At 31.8% G+C, this 18,156-nt stretch overlaps 3 protein-coding genes and 1 long non-coding RNA gene across 5 annotated transcripts; 2 read left to right on the plus strand and 2 right to left on the minus strand.

Moving 5' to 3' along the window:
* The first annotated feature begins 482 nt into the window (after window positions 1-482).
* On the plus strand, window positions 483-3,393 carry LOC103846298 (putative serine/threonine-protein kinase). Its single transcript, XM_009123205.3, has 8 exons — window positions 483-1,331; window positions 1,452-1,662; window positions 1,724-1,932; window positions 2,010-2,136; window positions 2,230-2,304; window positions 2,367-2,556; window positions 2,628-2,760; window positions 2,830-3,393. Exons 2-8 carry the CDS (start codon window positions 1,461-1,463, stop codon window positions 3,091-3,093), a joined length of 1,200 nt encoding a protein of 399 aa, XP_009121453.1. The 5' UTR covers window positions 483-1,331; window positions 1,452-1,460; the 3' UTR covers window positions 3,094-3,393.
* A 1,043-nt stretch (window positions 3,394-4,436) lies between these two features.
* LOC108870326 lies at window positions 4,437-6,397 on the minus strand. The gene is made up of 2 exons (XR_001956846.2): window positions 5,355-6,397; window positions 4,437-5,140 (listed from the first exon to the last, which is right to left on the minus strand). It is a non-coding gene; the product is annotated as an uncharacterized LOC108870326 (long non-coding RNA).
* Window positions 6,398-6,486: 89 nt separating this feature from the next.
* On the plus strand, window positions 6,487-7,070 carry LOC103846290 (light-regulated protein-like). Its single transcript, NM_001301990.1, is given in 3 exon segments — window positions 6,487-6,674; window positions 6,747-6,899; window positions 6,995-7,070. Coding segments are annotated over 3 exon segments (417 nt in total).
* Window positions 7,071-7,280: 210 nt separating this feature from the next.
* Window positions 7,281-9,287, minus strand: LOC103846282 (transcription factor ICE1). Of its 2 annotated transcripts, XM_033279948.1 has the most exons (6): window positions 9,160-9,287; window positions 8,390-9,009; window positions 8,203-8,350; window positions 7,866-8,099; window positions 7,607-7,777; window positions 7,281-7,493 (listed from the first exon to the last, which is right to left on the minus strand). In XM_033279948.1, the coding sequence occupies exons 2-6, from the start codon at window positions 8,968-8,970 to the stop codon at window positions 7,410-7,412; spliced, it is 1,218 nt and encodes a 405-aa protein (XP_033135839.1). In that variant the 5' UTR covers window positions 8,971-9,009; window positions 9,160-9,287; the 3' UTR covers window positions 7,281-7,409. The 2 variants fall into 2 exon arrangements, with proteins under 2 accessions (XP_033135839.1, XP_009121430.1); XM_009123182.3 differs by having other exon boundaries at window positions 8,203-9,009.
* Window positions 9,288-18,156: the final 8,869 nt, after the last annotated feature.

An 18,156-nucleotide genomic window follows, 5' to 3' on the forward strand; every position in this document is an offset into this window, starting at 1 on the left:
GGATAAGATGAACAAGAATAGTAGTTTATATAATGGAGAATTTCAATTTGTAATAATATTTCAAAAAATTATTTTAGTCTAGTTGTTAGTGTGCCCCTTTAAAAGTATATCCAGCACGGATTTGAATCCCGAAATGAGCATATTTTTTAAAAAAATACATATATCAAAACAACATCGTCTTATCTTTGTTAAAAGTTGATTAACTTCTGTTAGAGTTAATGTAGATTTAAACACGTTTTAGAAAAAATTGGATAATTTTTTTTTTAAATTATAATTGAGTTGAGGTCGTTTTTGGCACTGACCATTTGTTCGGGTCTTATTTGGCACGATTGAGAGTGTTGGGGTCGAAATTGGCACTTTTTCTCGTATATCAAACGACGTCGTTTTATCTTGTTAACGGTTGACTAACTTCTGTTAGAGTCAATGTAGATTTAGGCACGTTTTAAGAAGTTCGGGTAGTTTTTTTTGAATTATAATTGAGTTGAGGTCGTATTTGGCACTGATCAATTGTTCGGGTCGTATTTGGCACGACTGAAATAGTTTGGGTGGAAATTGGCAATTTTCCCCTAAAAAACATGCAAAAAGGAAAGAATTAAAGAAAAAAGGAGAGAGATCTGCGGAATAAATAAAAGAAGTTACAGACATGGTGGCGTGAGTGTGTTCGTATCATTTACATATGCGGCGGGCTGAAACTGCATGACACGGTGGTTTTGGTTTCTTAATTTGTTAATAATGGAGACATAATCACATAATCAAGAGTTATAAGGACTTGATACCAATCATATAACACACAGTCACCTTGATTATGGACATTATTGTGTTAATATATTCGTATTAGAATTTCTTTAATAATTGATTGTAATATCATAATTTAGTAAAATCTTATTCTATTTTTGAGAATATAAACTTTGTAGTACTCCAAGGTTCTTTATAATGTTTTACATCCTTCTTCCTTGTTTCATTCAAGGGTTCTTGTGTTCAGAGGTTCTCATTTTATTCTGGTTGTTGTCTTGTTGACTTGTTGGAGAAGAGTAAAAACTCTGTTAATGTCAATTAGAAAGTCATTAAAAATAAAAACAGTAGTAAATTTGTTGTTGGTTCAGTCTTAAGAGAGAGAGAGTTGTTGTCTGCGCGATGTCACTTTCTGTCGGCATTGTCTGAGTTCCGACACAAGACTTGTTTTCATCATCTTCTCTTCACGTTCGAGTTCTAGAAACTGCGGCGGAGATAGATTTGATGTTTCAAAGCTCCTTTTCTTTTTGAACTCTCCCTTTTTAACATTTTCACACCAAATCTTCTGCAGATTCTTGTGATATGTAATCTCCGATGAAGTAAAGATCTGTCAATATTTTTCAAGATTCTTATTTATTGCATGTTGGATTGATTCAAAAGATGTATCACAAACTTTGGGTTATCTTTTTTTTATAATCTTTTTTTTTTTGCTTGTACAGGTTTATCGCATGGTAGTCAAAGTCTGGAGCATCGCTGAGAAGCTAGTTTGTTTACAAATGTCAGCCGTTCCTCCTGCAGCAGCCATTGGAGGCGCTGTTGGAGCTCTTGCATTGTCTGCTCTCTTAGTTTTTCTCCTATGGTTTTGCATCTTTCGTCGCAAAAATGCATCAAGAACCTCTGAGTCAGGCTCTTCTGATCCATCAACTCAAGGTACATTAATCACATACAAAACCAATCTCTCTCTCTTGACTTTTTTGGATGATGTTTTCAGAAAGAAGAAGTGTTGCAATGGACTTGTCAATGAGAGAAGCAAGAAGTTTTAAAATGGAGGAACTTGCTCAAGCCACCAAGAGTTTCACCAACAAAAGCCTCATTGGTACAGGCAAATTCGGCGAGGTTTACAAAGGTTTGCTTCAAGATGGTGTTCTTGTGGCCATCAAGAAACGTCCCGGCTTGCCTACACAAGAGTTTGTTAACGAGGTCAGCGTTTGGTTTATGAACTTAGAACAAAGTGTTTTGAGAGAATGCTTACAAGTTTTTTTTTTGTATTTTTCCAGGTTCGTTATCTATCGTCTATAAATCATCGTAATCTTGTTACTCTTTTGGGTTATTGCCAAGAAAACAACACGCAGTTTCTTGTTTACGAGTATGTTCCTAACGGAAGTGTTTCCAGTCACCTGTACGGTAACTCTCTTGTCCTTTTTGTTAACTAATCAGTTTTCATAACTTGTGTTTAGTAGACAATGTAATCATCATTTGGATCTTTTCTTTGATTAGGAGGTGGTGATAAAGTATCTGGAAATAGACTAGAATTCAGAAATAGGCTTGCCATATCTATAGGAGCAGCTAAAGGTAAATGCGTTTTCATAGAATCAAATGAGTTCTTGTGTCTTGATCCCTTTTTGTATATTTAGGCTTGGCACATCTTCACTCGCTGAGTCCTAGGTTGATACACAAGGACTTCAAAACGGCTAACGTTCTTGTGGATGAAAATTTCATTGCCAGAGTTGCGGATGCTGGAGTCCGTAACTTCTTGGGAAGAGATGATGTTGTTGTTGGTACATCGTCTCTTGATGCTGCAGACCAGATCTTCCTCTCACCAGAGTAATCTAATTCTTTACCTTTCTGGATCACATTTTGTATCCAAGTTTCTCAGACTTTCTCCACTGCTTCAGGGTTCAAGAGTTCAGAAGATTTTCAGAGAAGAGTGATGTATATGCTTTTGGGGTGTTCCTCTTGGAGTTAGTAAGTGGGAAAGAAGCATCAGAGCCATCCCCTTCAAGCTCAACACAAACTCTAGTAGAATGGGTATGTAATCACTATCACAAAATGTTGGCTATGAAAGTGTATCTTGGAGTGATCTTACTGATTGTGCAGATGCAAAACATAAGGGATTACAAGGATATACCCATGATGATAGATGAGAGACTAGGTGGTACGTACACAGCAGAAGGAGTGGAGGAAGTTATTACATTGACACTGAGATGTCTTAATGTTTCAAGTGAGAAGAGACCAGCAATGAGTTATGTTTTGACAGAATTGGAGAGAATATTGGATAAGGAAGTGAGCTTAACAACCGTAATGGGTGAAGGTACTCCAACGGTTACTCTTGGAAGTCAGCTTTTTAAATCATCAGACTGATGAAAAAATTGGAATCATCTTTGCATTTATATTTATTTATATATAGGATCTCTGATTCTCTGAGACAAAAACTAATCAGAGATCTTAAGAGGATGAAGATTGATCAGCTGTTTTGTGTTAAGTGTACAAACAACAGCTGAAATATTCTTATTATTCGTTTGTTTTTTTTTTTCCCTATTTTACTTCCATTGGTGGTTACTTTCAGCAGAATATTTTTGACAGTGAGTGCAGAAAATGCAACTTTGTAAAAACATTATTTATTGATGATAGAGGAAGCAAAGAGTGGAATGGTGTGTGATTAGTTAGCAAAAAAAAAAAAATGGTGTGTGATTATTTTTGTTATTGTTGCCATAAACAAAAATAGACACTCACTATATCATTAAATATCAAGTTTGGACCAGCAAAATTAGAGTTTACTTTCTTCATAAAATGTTATAGTTTAGAACTAACCAAACTGGTCTTTATCAAAAGAATCCCATTGGTTAACAGTTGAACTAGCAGAAGATGATAACTCTCCTGTTTCAAGAACCCTAGGCTACTACTACTTATTATGTTTGGACCCAAACACTCAGAGTTACTTTTCCTATAAAGTAACAATTTATGGAAAATAAATTGACCTTAGCTTTCATTTAACCTACCTATATGCGTTATAGCCGTTTATAGCCAAAGGGACAACAACAACCAAATTGTCAAAAGATTCCAATTCCAAATTGGTAGTGAAATTTTGTCATGCAACTCAGTTTTCATGTCTCTTGACTTATTGCAAAATTTGACTCAGAGCTCTGTTTTTTAGTAATCACTGTCCCTAGTTTTGCTAAAAACCTTTGCGGGCACACAGAACTATAGACAGTCTTTGAACAGATCGAAAATCATGTATGGGTCTGATATTGTGTCGGGAGGAAAGATATAATGATAAAGACTGTCTGTGGATGGTGGGTCTCGTTTATCTATCTTCTAGATATTGACCTCACGAAGGAACAAAAAAAATCATTACTGTTGATTGATACTACTCGCATGTATTATTTACACTTTTGATAAGGGTGTGTAAAAGACATTCAAAATAAGATTTGGTCGAAAATAAATACACCAAATAGTCAGAAAGATGTGTTAGTAATCTCTTATATTGAAAACTGAATATTGTAGTAGAAAAACACTTGAAATATCAGATCAAACTAGATTTTGACCCGTCTTTAAAAGGACGGATATATTTTTTGTTTTACATTTTTGTTGAAATTTAATTTTTATATTTGTGTTTTTCTTTGTATAATATTTATCTTAAATGATTAATAAGAGGTTTTAATAATTATATTAAAATAGTTGGACCATACTTATATCAATAGATCATGTTCTTGTTTTAATAGTATTGATATTATATAAAAAAAATTAGTCCTCAAATCTTGACATTCGATTATATCAATAGGTCATGTTCCTATACTTTTTTTTCTTTATCAACTAGATCAACAAGGCCCAATCTATAGTCAACCATACAGTGCGAGAACCAGTGCCGGTCTTCAATACAAGCCAACCAAGCACATGATTGGGGGCCTTGTGTTTATATATGAGTGCTTTACATGTTTAGTTACTTTGGGCTATCCTCTTACACTTTTAGGTACTTTGGGCTCTCCTTACATTGTAGCAAATCAAGCACGGACACTTTAAATCAGATTCCATCATTCTCACCTCCTGGTGTTTCTCTAGTTGGTAATCAAGCACCTATCTCCACGAAAGGAGCAACAACCGCCAGCTCCAGTTGATTCTTCAGTTGGCAAGTCAGATGAGGAATCTCAGTCCAGTTTGGAAAAGAGTTGTGATAATGGTCACTCTCTAGTAGACCAAGACGCACAGTCATCTTCCTCAAACAATGGGAGTAAAAGGCCCGTACGTGTTGCACCAAAATGATAGCAAAGACCTACAGGACAACGATGCATACAACTTCTACCCGGTTAACCAAATAATGAGGATGTGTTTTTTGTAGGATCGAAAACATAAAATCAAAGCTGAAGTAGCTGCAGCGGCAGAGCTTGCACCATTGACGGGCAGCATAAAACTGCAAGAAACATAATTAACATCATTTGCTAGTGTAACATCAAAGCAGCAGTAGCAGTGAAGTTACAAAGGCAACCACTTGTAACCTATATTTTAGCCAGCGCTACAGATTTATTTTAAGATTCACTGATGAGACCTCTAAAACATGTTTACAGGTGCAAGAAACATAAACATAACATCATTCGCTAGTGTAACATCAAGAACAGCAAGCACACCAGTAACCATCAAAGAGACTGGCATGAGAAGGAAGAAACCATGCCGAGTGCTTCTGTCGACAACCAGTGTACGCATCTACTGGTGGAATTGTATGTATAGTAAGCTGAGTGTTGTGGTGAGCAAGTAAACACACAAACTTTGGCTTTGTGAATCCATATGACTGATAATGAATGTGTCTTTCATAGTTTACATCGTTTGCTGACTCAGAGAACACAGAAAGATCCAAAAAATATTGTGATAAAATATCTCTCCCAAGAGGGTGATTTTCATTCTCACATGTTATCCTTAGAGCATGTTTATCGGCGTCGCTTAGGAGGGTTGTTTAGCTAAATTGGCAATTAAAATAAAAGGAAAATAGACAATTAAACAAAGGACGTCGCCTAATTTGGGTCTCGAAGGCACGTTGCTTAGCGGGTACGTGGCACAATCAGGTTGGCTGGAGGAGCAGTGTCGTCTTTCGTCTTTTTTCTTTTTCTTCTCTCGATGGCGAAACAGGGAGTCCTCGACACCTCGACGACTCCTCGACGCCATGAAGCCGCTCTGCATCTCGAGATTGGAGACCATGGTTGGTTGTTTCTCCCCTCTCCGATGCTCCAATCATCAATCCCCAACGTCTCAGCTCTCCTCCACTGCACAGTCCCTGAATCATCGGCGTCGTCAGCTTTCCTCCACCTCAGTTTCGACATCGTCAGTTCATTTCCGTCGTGCTGCTCATCGTTGGAATCAAGTTCGCCGTCGCATTCGAAAGACTCGTGAAACATCAATGGCTACTTTTGGCTATTTTGCACATCCAGTCCTCATAGTTTGGTTCTTTTCTTTTTGACCCCATCACAATTTTAATATTTAAAAATTCACTAAGCACCCACTAAGGGATTGCACCAATAAACATGCTCTTATCCTTTTAAAAATTATCTCTATTTTTATTCAATTTTTCTCTTAAATAAAGTTTGGATCAGTGATTTCTGACCGTTGGATTATCGATTATTGAGTCAGTATAATTATATTTACAAATATTTTTCTTTTTTTTTCTTTTTGGATCTGCTCTGCTCTGGCTATAAGTATAGCATATGAACTTGTCCAAAAACACAACCAAATATCCAAAATCGCTAAACTAATCTTCTTACACAAAAAATGCAGGGAGCTTTGTGCATCAAACCAACCATTCTTCCACTTTCTTCTCCAAAGCTCACTCTTCTTCTTCCTCAAACCATCTCCACCACCAAACCCTCAAGACTCTCTTCTCTCAGATTCAGACCAAACTCATCATCTCCTTCAACCTCTGATCCACTCACCGTAGACTACAACGACTCTCCCCTCTCGTAAGTCCTTCTCTTCCCTTCTTATCTTCTCTGTTATCAACTGACTCAATAACATCTCTCTCTATCCTCAAGTGTTTTCCCAGCTGAAGCATGTGAAGTAATCAGCGGTTACGCCTGTTCTGCTGACATTTATCCTGAAGTCAAGCTTGAAACAAAGCCCGTCTCACCTCCCGTGGCTTCAGAGCCTGTTGACCGAGAATACCTAGAGTATAACAACCCCAAAACGTAATGATCACGTCTTCTAACACCTTTCCTTTACTAACCTTATATTCTCAGCTTCTGATTGTGTGTGTGTGTGTGTTTTTTGGACATGGAAACAGAGTTTTCCCCGCTGAGGCTTGTGATGATCTTGGAGGAGAGTTCTGTGAACCTGACTATCAAAAAGATGTTTACTAGAAAAGGTTTTATCTGATGTGAATATGTGTTTGTTGTATCTCTGTAACCACTCATTAATGTATGAAGTCTAGCTTCACTTTTAATCAAGAATGAGTTTGTTGAATCAGACCCCAAGTCCCCAATGTTAATCAAACGGTAATAACTTAAAACACACATGATAATAAAGGCTGAAGTAATATATCGAACAACCCCCCCCCCCCCCCCCCCCCAAGTTCAAAAAGGTTAATTTAAACATGTCTCATGTACAGTTGCATACATGCTTAACTTGATGAAAGAAAGTAAAGAAAATTGCATATTTAAAGGCTTAGTTTCTTCATCAGATGCTCAAGAACCTCATGATCAGATCAGACCAGCATAGCCCGCTGTATCTAAAAGCACTGCTTTGATTTGATCAGGCAATATCTCCTGTCCTTCTTGGCATTGCTGATACACAAAAGAAAAAAGAAAAAAAAAACATGTCACTACAAAAATCTTATAAAAGTAAAAAAAATCCTAGTTTAAAATTGAGAGTAAGATGATGATGTTATTAATCTCACCTCAGCGCGGAACACATCCAAGGCAAACCCGTTGAAACAACTAATCACAGCTTGCTGAACATCCAATCCAAGATTATCCAAGGCCTTCATGGTAGCTAGCAAAAGACCAGGTCTACGACCACAGAACATGTGAATCTTCACTGCTCTTCCTTCCCTTACTCTAACCTCAACCTTTGGATTAAAAAACAAAAAAAAAAACAAAAGAGTAAATAAATGTCTAAAACTCAACCATAAGAAAGAAAAAAAGTCTAAGCCTTACTCTTGCTTGTTGGCCTTTAGGGCTTGGCAACGATGAAGGACACAACTCTTCCTTGACATGGCAAGAAAGACTCTGCGGTGTAGGTGTTAATGGATGGAAGCTTGATGGAGTTTGAGGCAAAGATCCAGGTGGAGTTGGAGTTGACTGATCAAGCTCGTTGTGTAGATCATTGATCCTTTGTAAAAGCTCCTTGAGGTAATCGATTGCATCTCCAAGTATTGATGCTCTATCCATCTGCAACCAAACCAAACCAAACCAGAGCTTATCACAAACAACATAACAAAGACAAAGAGTAAAGCTATTAAGGAGATAAAGAGAGAAGTGATTAATTGTTTACTTTGCTGATCTTGGGGACAATTGATCTAAGCATGTAGAGCCTATCATTAAGCTTCTTCCTTCTTCTTCTCTCAGCCATTAGATTCTTAGCTGGCAGTCCTTTCTTCTTACCTTTACTTCCTCTTATGTTCTCAACACTCTCAGCTGCTCTACCGCTCTGGTTCATCTCATCAGACTCATAATGCAACCCGGTCTCATCGCTCAGCTTCCTCTCTGAGTTCCCAAACTTGCTTCCAGAGCTCTGACGCATGGCTGCACGTTTCTGGAACAGAGTAGGCTGTCCACCAGAGGATGATGATGCTAACACCTCTAAAGGCTTCAGAACTTTCGCAGGACTGGTGAAGCCTTGTAACTCCAAAGGAGTGAAGCCTTGTGTCAACGGACCTAGGAAACAAGAATCAGAACCGAACTCGAAGGCATTGTCGAAAGGGTTTGTGTCGGAAGGAGCGCTGAGGAGACAAGACTTGTTGTTAGAAGGTAAGAAGGAAGGCTGCTGAGATGTGTCGAGGGTAAAAGGTTGAGAGGAAGAGGAATCAAGAAGAAGATTGTCGTTGGGATTGAAAGGGAAACCGCCGAGGAATCTGAAGTCTTGCTGGTTCTGTAACACGTGGAGATCTTGTGGGTTACTGAACCAATCACCTTCAAGCATAGGCGCCTTGAAATGAGAAAGAGAAGAAGCTCCAACGTGTTCTTGATTCCCACCCCACGAAGCTTCCTCCTCTCCGCTGCTGTTTAACCATACCGCACCGCCGTTTCCGTCGAGGGCCATCGCAAAAGTCAAGAACTTAATTTTGCATAAAAGGCAATTCTGAAAAGAAGAAAAGAATCACGAGGAATCCATGAGGGTTGTGCTAATCAGAAAAGAAGCGAAATATGTAAAAAGATGGATTCTTTAGAGAGAGAACGATAGATGCAAAAGCTTCAAACTGAGCAAAAAGCTAAAGTTTAATTTACTTACCCCAGAGTTCTCGTGACTTCTTTGCTTCGCTTTGTCACTGTGTCTCAGTTTATATAGAGGGAGTTTGCAACTGAAGTAATGATGTTCATAAGAATCAACTAAAATGACGTAAGCTAAGAATCCATGCAACGCGTGTCCTCCATGCACTTTAAGTAACTGATATTACATTAAAAAAATTATTCAACGCCCTATTATATGATTTTAATACTTCACATCAAAATCTCTTTATCTTCTACATATTAATTCAACATCTTCCAATACTCTATTTCTACAACAATTTTGTTTAAAAGAATTTCACATCATACCCCACCATTTTATTTTTCATTTGTTTGATAAAATAAATATTTTTTATATATCCAAATCAAATTGACCAAGTGTCTATTTGTAGAGCATAAAAAAATCATAAATTTTAGTATAATTTTCTTTTACAAAAAATATAATTTAATAAAAGATATCTGATCATAAATATTTAAGATGAGATAAAAAAAAAGTGATAAAAATGAACCTCACTTATAAATATTCAACATGTTGAATATTTTTAACTCTATTGAATCTACATCAGACTTTTCTCCTTTTTACCTACCCCATTGTAAGCAGGACCGGCTCTGAGCCATGTTAGGTGAAACATTCGCAACAGGTCTCCAAAGTTTTTGAAAAAAATTAAATACAAATAGGCCTCCAAAACAAATTTTTAGACCCCCAAATTTGTAAAAGAAATGTTTTTACATAGGCTCGGCCACAGGTCCCCAAAATCTCAGGGCCGGTCCTGATTGTAAGCTATTCAATAGTTGAAAGAAAGATTCAACATCCTCATAGTAACTAGTCTTACATGATAAGCAAAATAGTACTTCTTTCATTTTATATTAATTTGATGTGTTTGCGTTAGTGCACAAATATTTAAAAAAGTTATATTTTTCTAAAAAATATTTACAAATATAATTTTAAAATTAATTAATCAATTATAGAAATACTTTAAAAATCTTACAGTTTCCAATAAAATTTAGTTAATCTTAAAATTTCAAAACTTTATGTAAATTGAAATAAATAATCGTTCTAAAACATTATCTATATTAAAACGGAGGAAATTTATTTTTTGCAAAAAGTAATTTCATTTGAATTTAGAAAAGTTAATGTTGGAAATGAATGAACCATCATATGTTAGTGAATGATGCAAATATTCATTAAAATTTTTTTTTTCATATTTTAAAAATTTTCTCAAAATCTATGTGTTACCCTTACGAAAATATTAAAATTTTCAGTACATGTACTATATACTTAAACCTATGATCTTTAGTGTTGTTTTAAAATTTCTAAACACATTCTAAATTTGTATTAATGTATATTAAACTCTCTTTCATGGTACATGGACATTATCTTATTTTTTTGTCAATTAATTTAGTAAAGATTCATAATACTGCACAAATTGGTGGACTAACCACTATAAAATCGCTATTTTCGGGAGAAACGGAGACAACAAAAGTTTCAAACTTCTTTGACATTCATCATATATTACTGAAAGATGCAATTATGCATTAAAAAAAAGTATTTTCTTATTTTTGAATTTTTTTTCTCAAAATCTATGTGTTAACCCCTACGAAAATATTAAAATTTTCAGTAAATGTTTTATATACTAAAGCCTATAATCTTTAGTGTTTTTTTTTTAATTTCTGAACACATTCTATATTTTTATTAATATATATTAAACTATATTTCATGGTACATAAGCATCGTTTTATTGTTTTGTCAATTAATTTAGTAAAACTTCATAATACTTCATAAATTGGTGGATTAAGAACTATAAAATTGATATTTTCTATAGAAACAGAGACAACAAAAGGTTCAAACCTCTTTGACCTTCATCATATGTTAGTGAAGAGTGAAAATATGCATTAAAAAAGTATTTTCGTATTTTTGATGTTTTTTCAAAATCTATGTGTTAACTAACCCCTACGAAAATATTGAATTTTTCGGTAAATGTTCTATATACCGAAGCCTATGATCATTAGTGTTGTTTAAAATTTCTAAACACATTCTACTTTGTTTTAATATATATTAAACTCTCTTTCATCGTACATGAGCATTTTTAACTTTTTGTCAATTAATTTAGTAAAACTTCATAATAGTCTCTAACTTGGTGGAGTAACCACTATAAAATCGTTATTTTCAAGAGAAATGGAGACAAAAAAAAATTCCAAACCTCTTTGAACTTCAACATATGTTAGTGAAGGATGTAACTATGCATTAAAAAACTATTTTCATATTTTTGAATTTTTTTTAAAATCAATATGTTACGAAAATATTGAATTTTTCGGTAAATGTTCTATATACTGAAGCCTATGATCTTTAGTGTCGTTTTAAAAATTCTAAACAGATTCTACATTTGTACTAATATATATTAAACTCTCTTTCATGGTACATGGGCATCATTTTATTTTTTTTATCAATTAATTTAGTAAAACTTGAATAATACTCCCTAACATGGTGGACTAACCACTATAAAATTGTTATTTTCTAGAGAAACGGAGACTAAAAATGTCCAAACCTCATTGACGTTTATCATATGTTAGAGAAGGATGCAAACATGCATTACAACCGTATTTTCATATTTTTGAATTTTTCTTAAAATATATGTGTTAACCCATACAAAAATATAGATTTTTTTAGTAAATTCTCCATACACTGAAGTTTATGATCTTTAGTGTTGTTTTAAAATTTCTAAAAATATTCAACATTTGTATTAATGTATATTAAACTCTTTTCCATGGTACATGGGCATTGTTTTAATTTTTTTCAATTAATTTAATAAAAATTCATAATACTCCCTAAATGGGTGGAGTAACCACAATAAAATTGCTATTTTCTAGAGAAAGGAAGACAACAAAAGTTCAAAACCTCTTTGACCTTCATCACATGTTAGTGAAGGATGGAACTATGCAATAAAACAGTATTTTATATTTTTGATTTTTTTCAAAATCTATGCGTTAATCCCTACGAAAATATTGATTTTTCGGTGAATGCTCTATATACTAAGCCTATGATCTTTAGTGTTGTTTCAAATTTCTAAGCACATTCCATATTTGTATTTATATATATTAAACTCTCTTACATGGTACATGGGTATAGTTTTAATTTTTTGTCAATTAATTTAGTAAAACTTCATAATACTCCCTAACTTGGTAACCTAACCACTATAAAATCACTACTTTCTAGAGAAACGGAGAAAACAAAAGTTCTAAACCTCTTTGACCTTCATCATATGTTAGTGAATGATGCAACTATGCATTAAAACAATATTTTTGAATTTTTTAATTTTTCTCAAAATCTATGTGTTAACCCTTACGAAAATATTGAATTTTTCGGCAAATGCTCTATATACTGAAGCCTATGATCTTTAGTATTGTTTTAAAATTTCTAAACAAATTCTACAATTATATTAATGTATTTTAAACTCTCTTTCATGGTACAAAGGCATCGTTTTAATTTTTTGTCAATAAATTTAGTAAAATTTCATAAATATTCCAAACTTGGTGGACTAACCATTATAAAATCGTTATTTTTAAGAGAACATAGACAACAAAAGTTCCAAACCTCTTTGACCTTCATCATATTTTAGTGAATGTTGCAACTACGCATTAAAACAATATTTTTGAATTTTTTTCAAAATCTATGTATTAACACCTATGAAAATATTGAATTTTTCGGCAAATGCTCTATATACTGAAGTTTATGATCTTTAGTGTTGTTTTAAAATTTCTAAACACATTCTATAATTGTATTAATGTATATTAAACTCTCTTTCATGGTACAAGGACATCGTTTTAATTTTCTGTCAATAAATTTAGTAAGACTTCATAAATATCCCAAACTTAGTGGACTAACCATTATAAAATCGTTATTTTTTATAGAAATGGAGACAACAAAATTTCCAAACATCTTTGACCTCTATCATATGTTATTGAAGGATGTGAATATGAATTATAACAGTATTTTCATATTTTTAAATTTTTCTCAAAATCTATTTGTTACCCTTACAAAAATATTAAAATTTTCAGTACATATTCTATATACTTAAACCTATGATCTTTAGTGTTGTTTTAAAATTTCTAAACACATTCTAAATTTGTATTAGTGTATATTAAACTCTCTTTCATGGTACATGGACATTGTTTTATTTTTTTGTCAATTAATTTAGTAAAGATTCATAATACTCCACAAATTAATGGACTAACCACTATAAAATCGCTATTTTCAGGAGAAACGGAGACAACAAAAGTTTCAAACCTTTTTGACATTCATCATATATTACTGAAAAATGCAACTATGCATTAAAAAAAGTATTTTCTTATTTTTGAATTTTTTTCTCAAAATCTATGTGTAAAAACCCCTACGAAAATATTAAAATTTTCGGTAAATGTTCTATATACTAAAGCCTATAATCTTTAGTGTTTTTTAAATTTCTAAACACATTCTATATTTTTATTAATGTATATTAAACTCTCTTTCATGGTTTATAAGCATCGTTTTAATGTTTTGTCAATTAATTTAGTAAAACTTCATAATACTTTCTAAATTCGTGGATTAAGAACTATAAAATTGTTATTTTCTAGAGAAACAGAGACAACAAAAGGTTCAAACCTCTTTGACCTTCATCGTATGTTAGTGAAGAGTGAAAATATGCATTAAAAAAATATGTTCATATTTTTGAATTTTTTTCAAAATCTTTGTGTTAACTAACCCATACGAAAATATTGAATTTTTCGGTAAATGCTCTATATACTGAAGCCTATGATTATTAGTGTTGTTTAAAATTTCTAAACACATTCTACTGTTGTTTTAATGTATATTAAACTCTCTTTCATCGTACATGAACTTTTTTAACTTTTTTTTCAATAAAACTAGTAAAACTTCATAATAATCCCTAACTTGGTGGAGTAACCACTATAAAATCGTTATTTTCAAGAGAAACAGAGACAAAAAAAAATTCTAAACCTCTTTGAACTTCATCATATATTAGTGAAGGATGTAACTATGCATTAAACTACTATTTTCATATTTTTGAAAATTTTCTCAAAATCAATATGTTACGAAAATATTAAATTTTTCGGTAAATGCTCTATATACTGAAGCCTATGATCTTTAGTGTTGTTTTAAAAATTATAAACAGATTCTACATTTGTATTAAAATATATTAAACTCTCTTTCATGGTACATGGGCATCATTTTAATTTTTTTTGTCAATTAATTTAGTATAACTTGAATAATACTCCCTAATTTGGTGGACTAACCACTATAAAATTGTTATTTTCTAGAGAAACGAAGACTAAAAAGGTCCAAACCTCATTTACCTTTATCATATGTTAGTGAAGGATGCAAATATGCATTAAAACCGTATTTTCATATTTTTGAATTTTTCTTAAAATGTATGTGTTAACCCATACAAAAATATTAAAATTTTCAGTAAATGGTCCATACACTGAAGCTTATGATCTTTAGTGTTGTTTTAAAATTTCTAAAAACATTCTACATTTGTATTAATGTATATTAAACTCTTTTTCATGGTACATATGCATTGTTTTAATTTTTTACAATTAATTTAATAAAACTTCATAATACTCCCTAAATTTGTGGAGTATCCACAATAAAATTGCTATTTTCTAGAGAAAGAAAGACTACAAAAGTTCAAAACCTCTTTGACCTTCATCACATGTTAGTGAAGGATGGAACTATAAAACAGAATTTTTATATTTTGAATTTTTTCAAAATCTATGTGTTAACCCCTACGAAAATATTGATTTTTTTCGGTGAATGCTCTATATACTGAAGCCTATGATCTTTAGTGTTGTTTTAAAATTTCTAATAATATTCTACATTTGTATTAATGTATATTAAAATCTTTTTCATGGTACATGGGTATAGTTTTAATTTTTTGTCAATTAATTTAGTAAAACTTCATAATACTCCCTAACTTGGTGACCTAACCACTATAAAATCACTATTTTCTAGAGAAACAGAGACAACAAAAGTTCCAAACCTCTTTGACCTTCATCATATGTTAGTGAATGATGCGACTATGCATTAAAACAATATTTCTGAATTTTTTAATTTTTCTCAAAATCTATGTGTTAACCCCTACGAAAATATTGAATTTTTCGGCAAATGCTCTATATACTGAAGTCTATGATCTTTAGTGTTGTTTTAAAATTTCTAAACACATTCTACAATTATATTAATGTATTTTAAACTCTCTTTCATGGTACATGGGCATCGTTTTAACTTTTTGTCAATAAATTTAGTAAAATTTCATAAATATCCCAAACTTGGTGGACTAACCATTATAAAATCGTTATTTTTTTGAGAACGAAAACAACAAAAGTTCCAAACCTCTTTGACCTTCATAATATTTTAGTGAATGATGCAACTACGCATTAAAACAATATTTTTGAATTTTTTCTCAAAATCTATGTGTTAACCCTTACGAAAATATTGAATTTTTCGGCAAATGCTCTATATACTGAAGCTTATGATCTTTAGTGTTGTTTTAAAATTTCTAAACACATTCTATAGTTGTATTAATGTATATTTAACTCTCTTTCATGGTACAAGGGCATCGTTTTAATTTTTTGTCAATAAATTTAGTAAGACTTCATAAATATCCCAAATTCGGTGGACTAACCATTATAAAATCGTTATTTTTTATAGAAAACGGAGACAACAAAAGTTCCAAACCTCTTTGACCTCTATCATATGTTATTGAAGGATGCGAATATGCATTATAACAGTATTTTCATATTTTTGAATTTTTCTCAAAATATATGTGTTAACCCTTACGAAAATATTGAATTTTAGGTAAATGCTCTACATAATGAAACCTATGATTTTTAGTGTTGTTTTAAAATTTCTAAACATATTATACATTTGTATTAATGTATATTAAACTCTCTTTCATGGTACATGCAAATCGTTTTTAATTTTTTTGTCAATTAATTTAGTAAAATTTCATAATACTCCCTAAATTGGTGGAGTTACCACTATAAAATCTCTATTTTCTAGAGAAACGGAAACAACAAAAATTCTAAACCTCTTTGACCTTCATCATATGTTAGTGAAGGATGCAACTATGCATTAAAACAATATTTCTGAATTTTTTAATTTTTCTCAAAATCTATGTGTTATAATCCCTACGAAAATATTGATTTTTCGGTAAATGCTCTATGTACTGAAGCCTATGATCTTTAGTGTTGTTTTAAAATTTCTAAATATATTCTACAATTGTATTAATGTATATTAAACTCTCTTTCATGGTACATGTGCATCGTTTTAATTTTGTTATCAATTAATTTAGTAAAACTTAATAATACTCCTTAACTTGGTGGACTAACCACTATAAAATCGCCATTTTCTAGAGAAACAGAGACAACAAAAGTTTCAAACCTCTTTGACCTTCATCATATGTTAGTGAAGGATGCAACTATGCATTAAAACAATATTTTTGAATTTTTGAATTTTTGAATTTTTCTCAAAATCTATGTGTTAACCCCTACGAAAATATTGAATTTTTAGGCAAATGGTATATATACTGAAGCCTATGATCTTTAGTGTTGTTTTAAAATTTCTAAACACATTCTAAAATTTTATTAATGTACATTAAACTCTCTTTAATGGTACAAAGGCATCATTTTTGTCAACAAATTTAGTAAAACTTCATAAATATCCCAAACTTGGTGGACTAGTTATAAAATCGTTATTTTTTAGAGAAACGGAGACAACAAAAGTTTTAAACCTATTTGACCTTTATCATATGTTATTTAAGAATGCAAATATGCATTATAATAGTATTTTCATATTTTGATTTTTTCTTAAAATCTATATGTTAACCCTTACGAAAATATTGATTTTTTCGGGAAATGCTCTATATACTAAAGCTTATGATCTTTAGTGTTGTTTTAAAAAATTTAAACACATTTTACATTTGTATTAATGTATATTAAACTCTCTTTCATGGTACATGAGAATCGTTTTTAATTTTTTGTCAATTAATTTAGTAAAATTTCATAATACTCCCTAAATTGGTGGAGTAACCACTATAAAATCTCTATTTTCTAGAGAAACGAAGACAACAAAAGTTTCAAACCTCTTTGACCTTGATATTATGTTAGTGAATGATGAAACTATGTATTAAAACAGTATTTTTTTGAATTTTTCGGTAAATGCTCTATATAATGAAGCTTATGATCTTTAGTGTTGTTTTAAATTTTTTAAACATATTCTAAATTTGTATTAATGTATGTTAAACTCTCTTTCATGGTACATGGACATCGTTTTAATTTTGTTATCAATTAATTTAGTAAAACTTCATAATACTCCCTAACTTGGTGACCTAACCACTGTAAAATCGCTATTTTCTAGAGAAACGGAGACAATAAAAGGCCCAAACCTCTTTGACCTTCATCATATGTTAGTGAAAGATGCAAATATGCATTAAAACAGTATTTTCATATTTTTGATTTTTTTTCTCAAAATCTATGTATTAGCCCCTACGAAAATATTGAATTTTTCGGTAAATGCTATATATACTGAAGCATATGATCTTTAGTGTTGTTTTAAAATTTCTAAACACTTTCTATATTTGTATTAATGTATATTAAACTCTCTTTCATGGTACATGGGCATCGTTTTAATTTTTGTCAATTAATTTAGTAAAACTTCATAATACTACATAACTTGGTGGGCTAACCACTATAAAATCGTTATTTTCTTGAGAAACGGAGAAAACAAAAGTTTCAAACTTTTTTGACCTTCATCATATGTTATTGAAGGATGCATCTATGCATTAAAACAATATTTTCATATTTCTGAATTTTTTTCAAAATATATGTGTTAACAGCTACGAAAAATATTAAATTTTTGAGTGAATGCTCTATATACTGAAGCATATGATCTTCAGTGTTGTTTTAAAATTTGTAAACACATTCTACATTTGTATTAATGTATATTAAA

This window comes from Brassica rapa, chromosome A09 (genome assembly GCF_000309985.2).
Source record: "Brassica rapa cultivar Chiifu-401-42 chromosome A09, CAAS_Brap_v3.01, whole genome shotgun sequence".
Classification (NCBI taxonomy): Eukaryota; Viridiplantae; Streptophyta; class Magnoliopsida; order Brassicales; family Brassicaceae; genus Brassica; species Brassica rapa.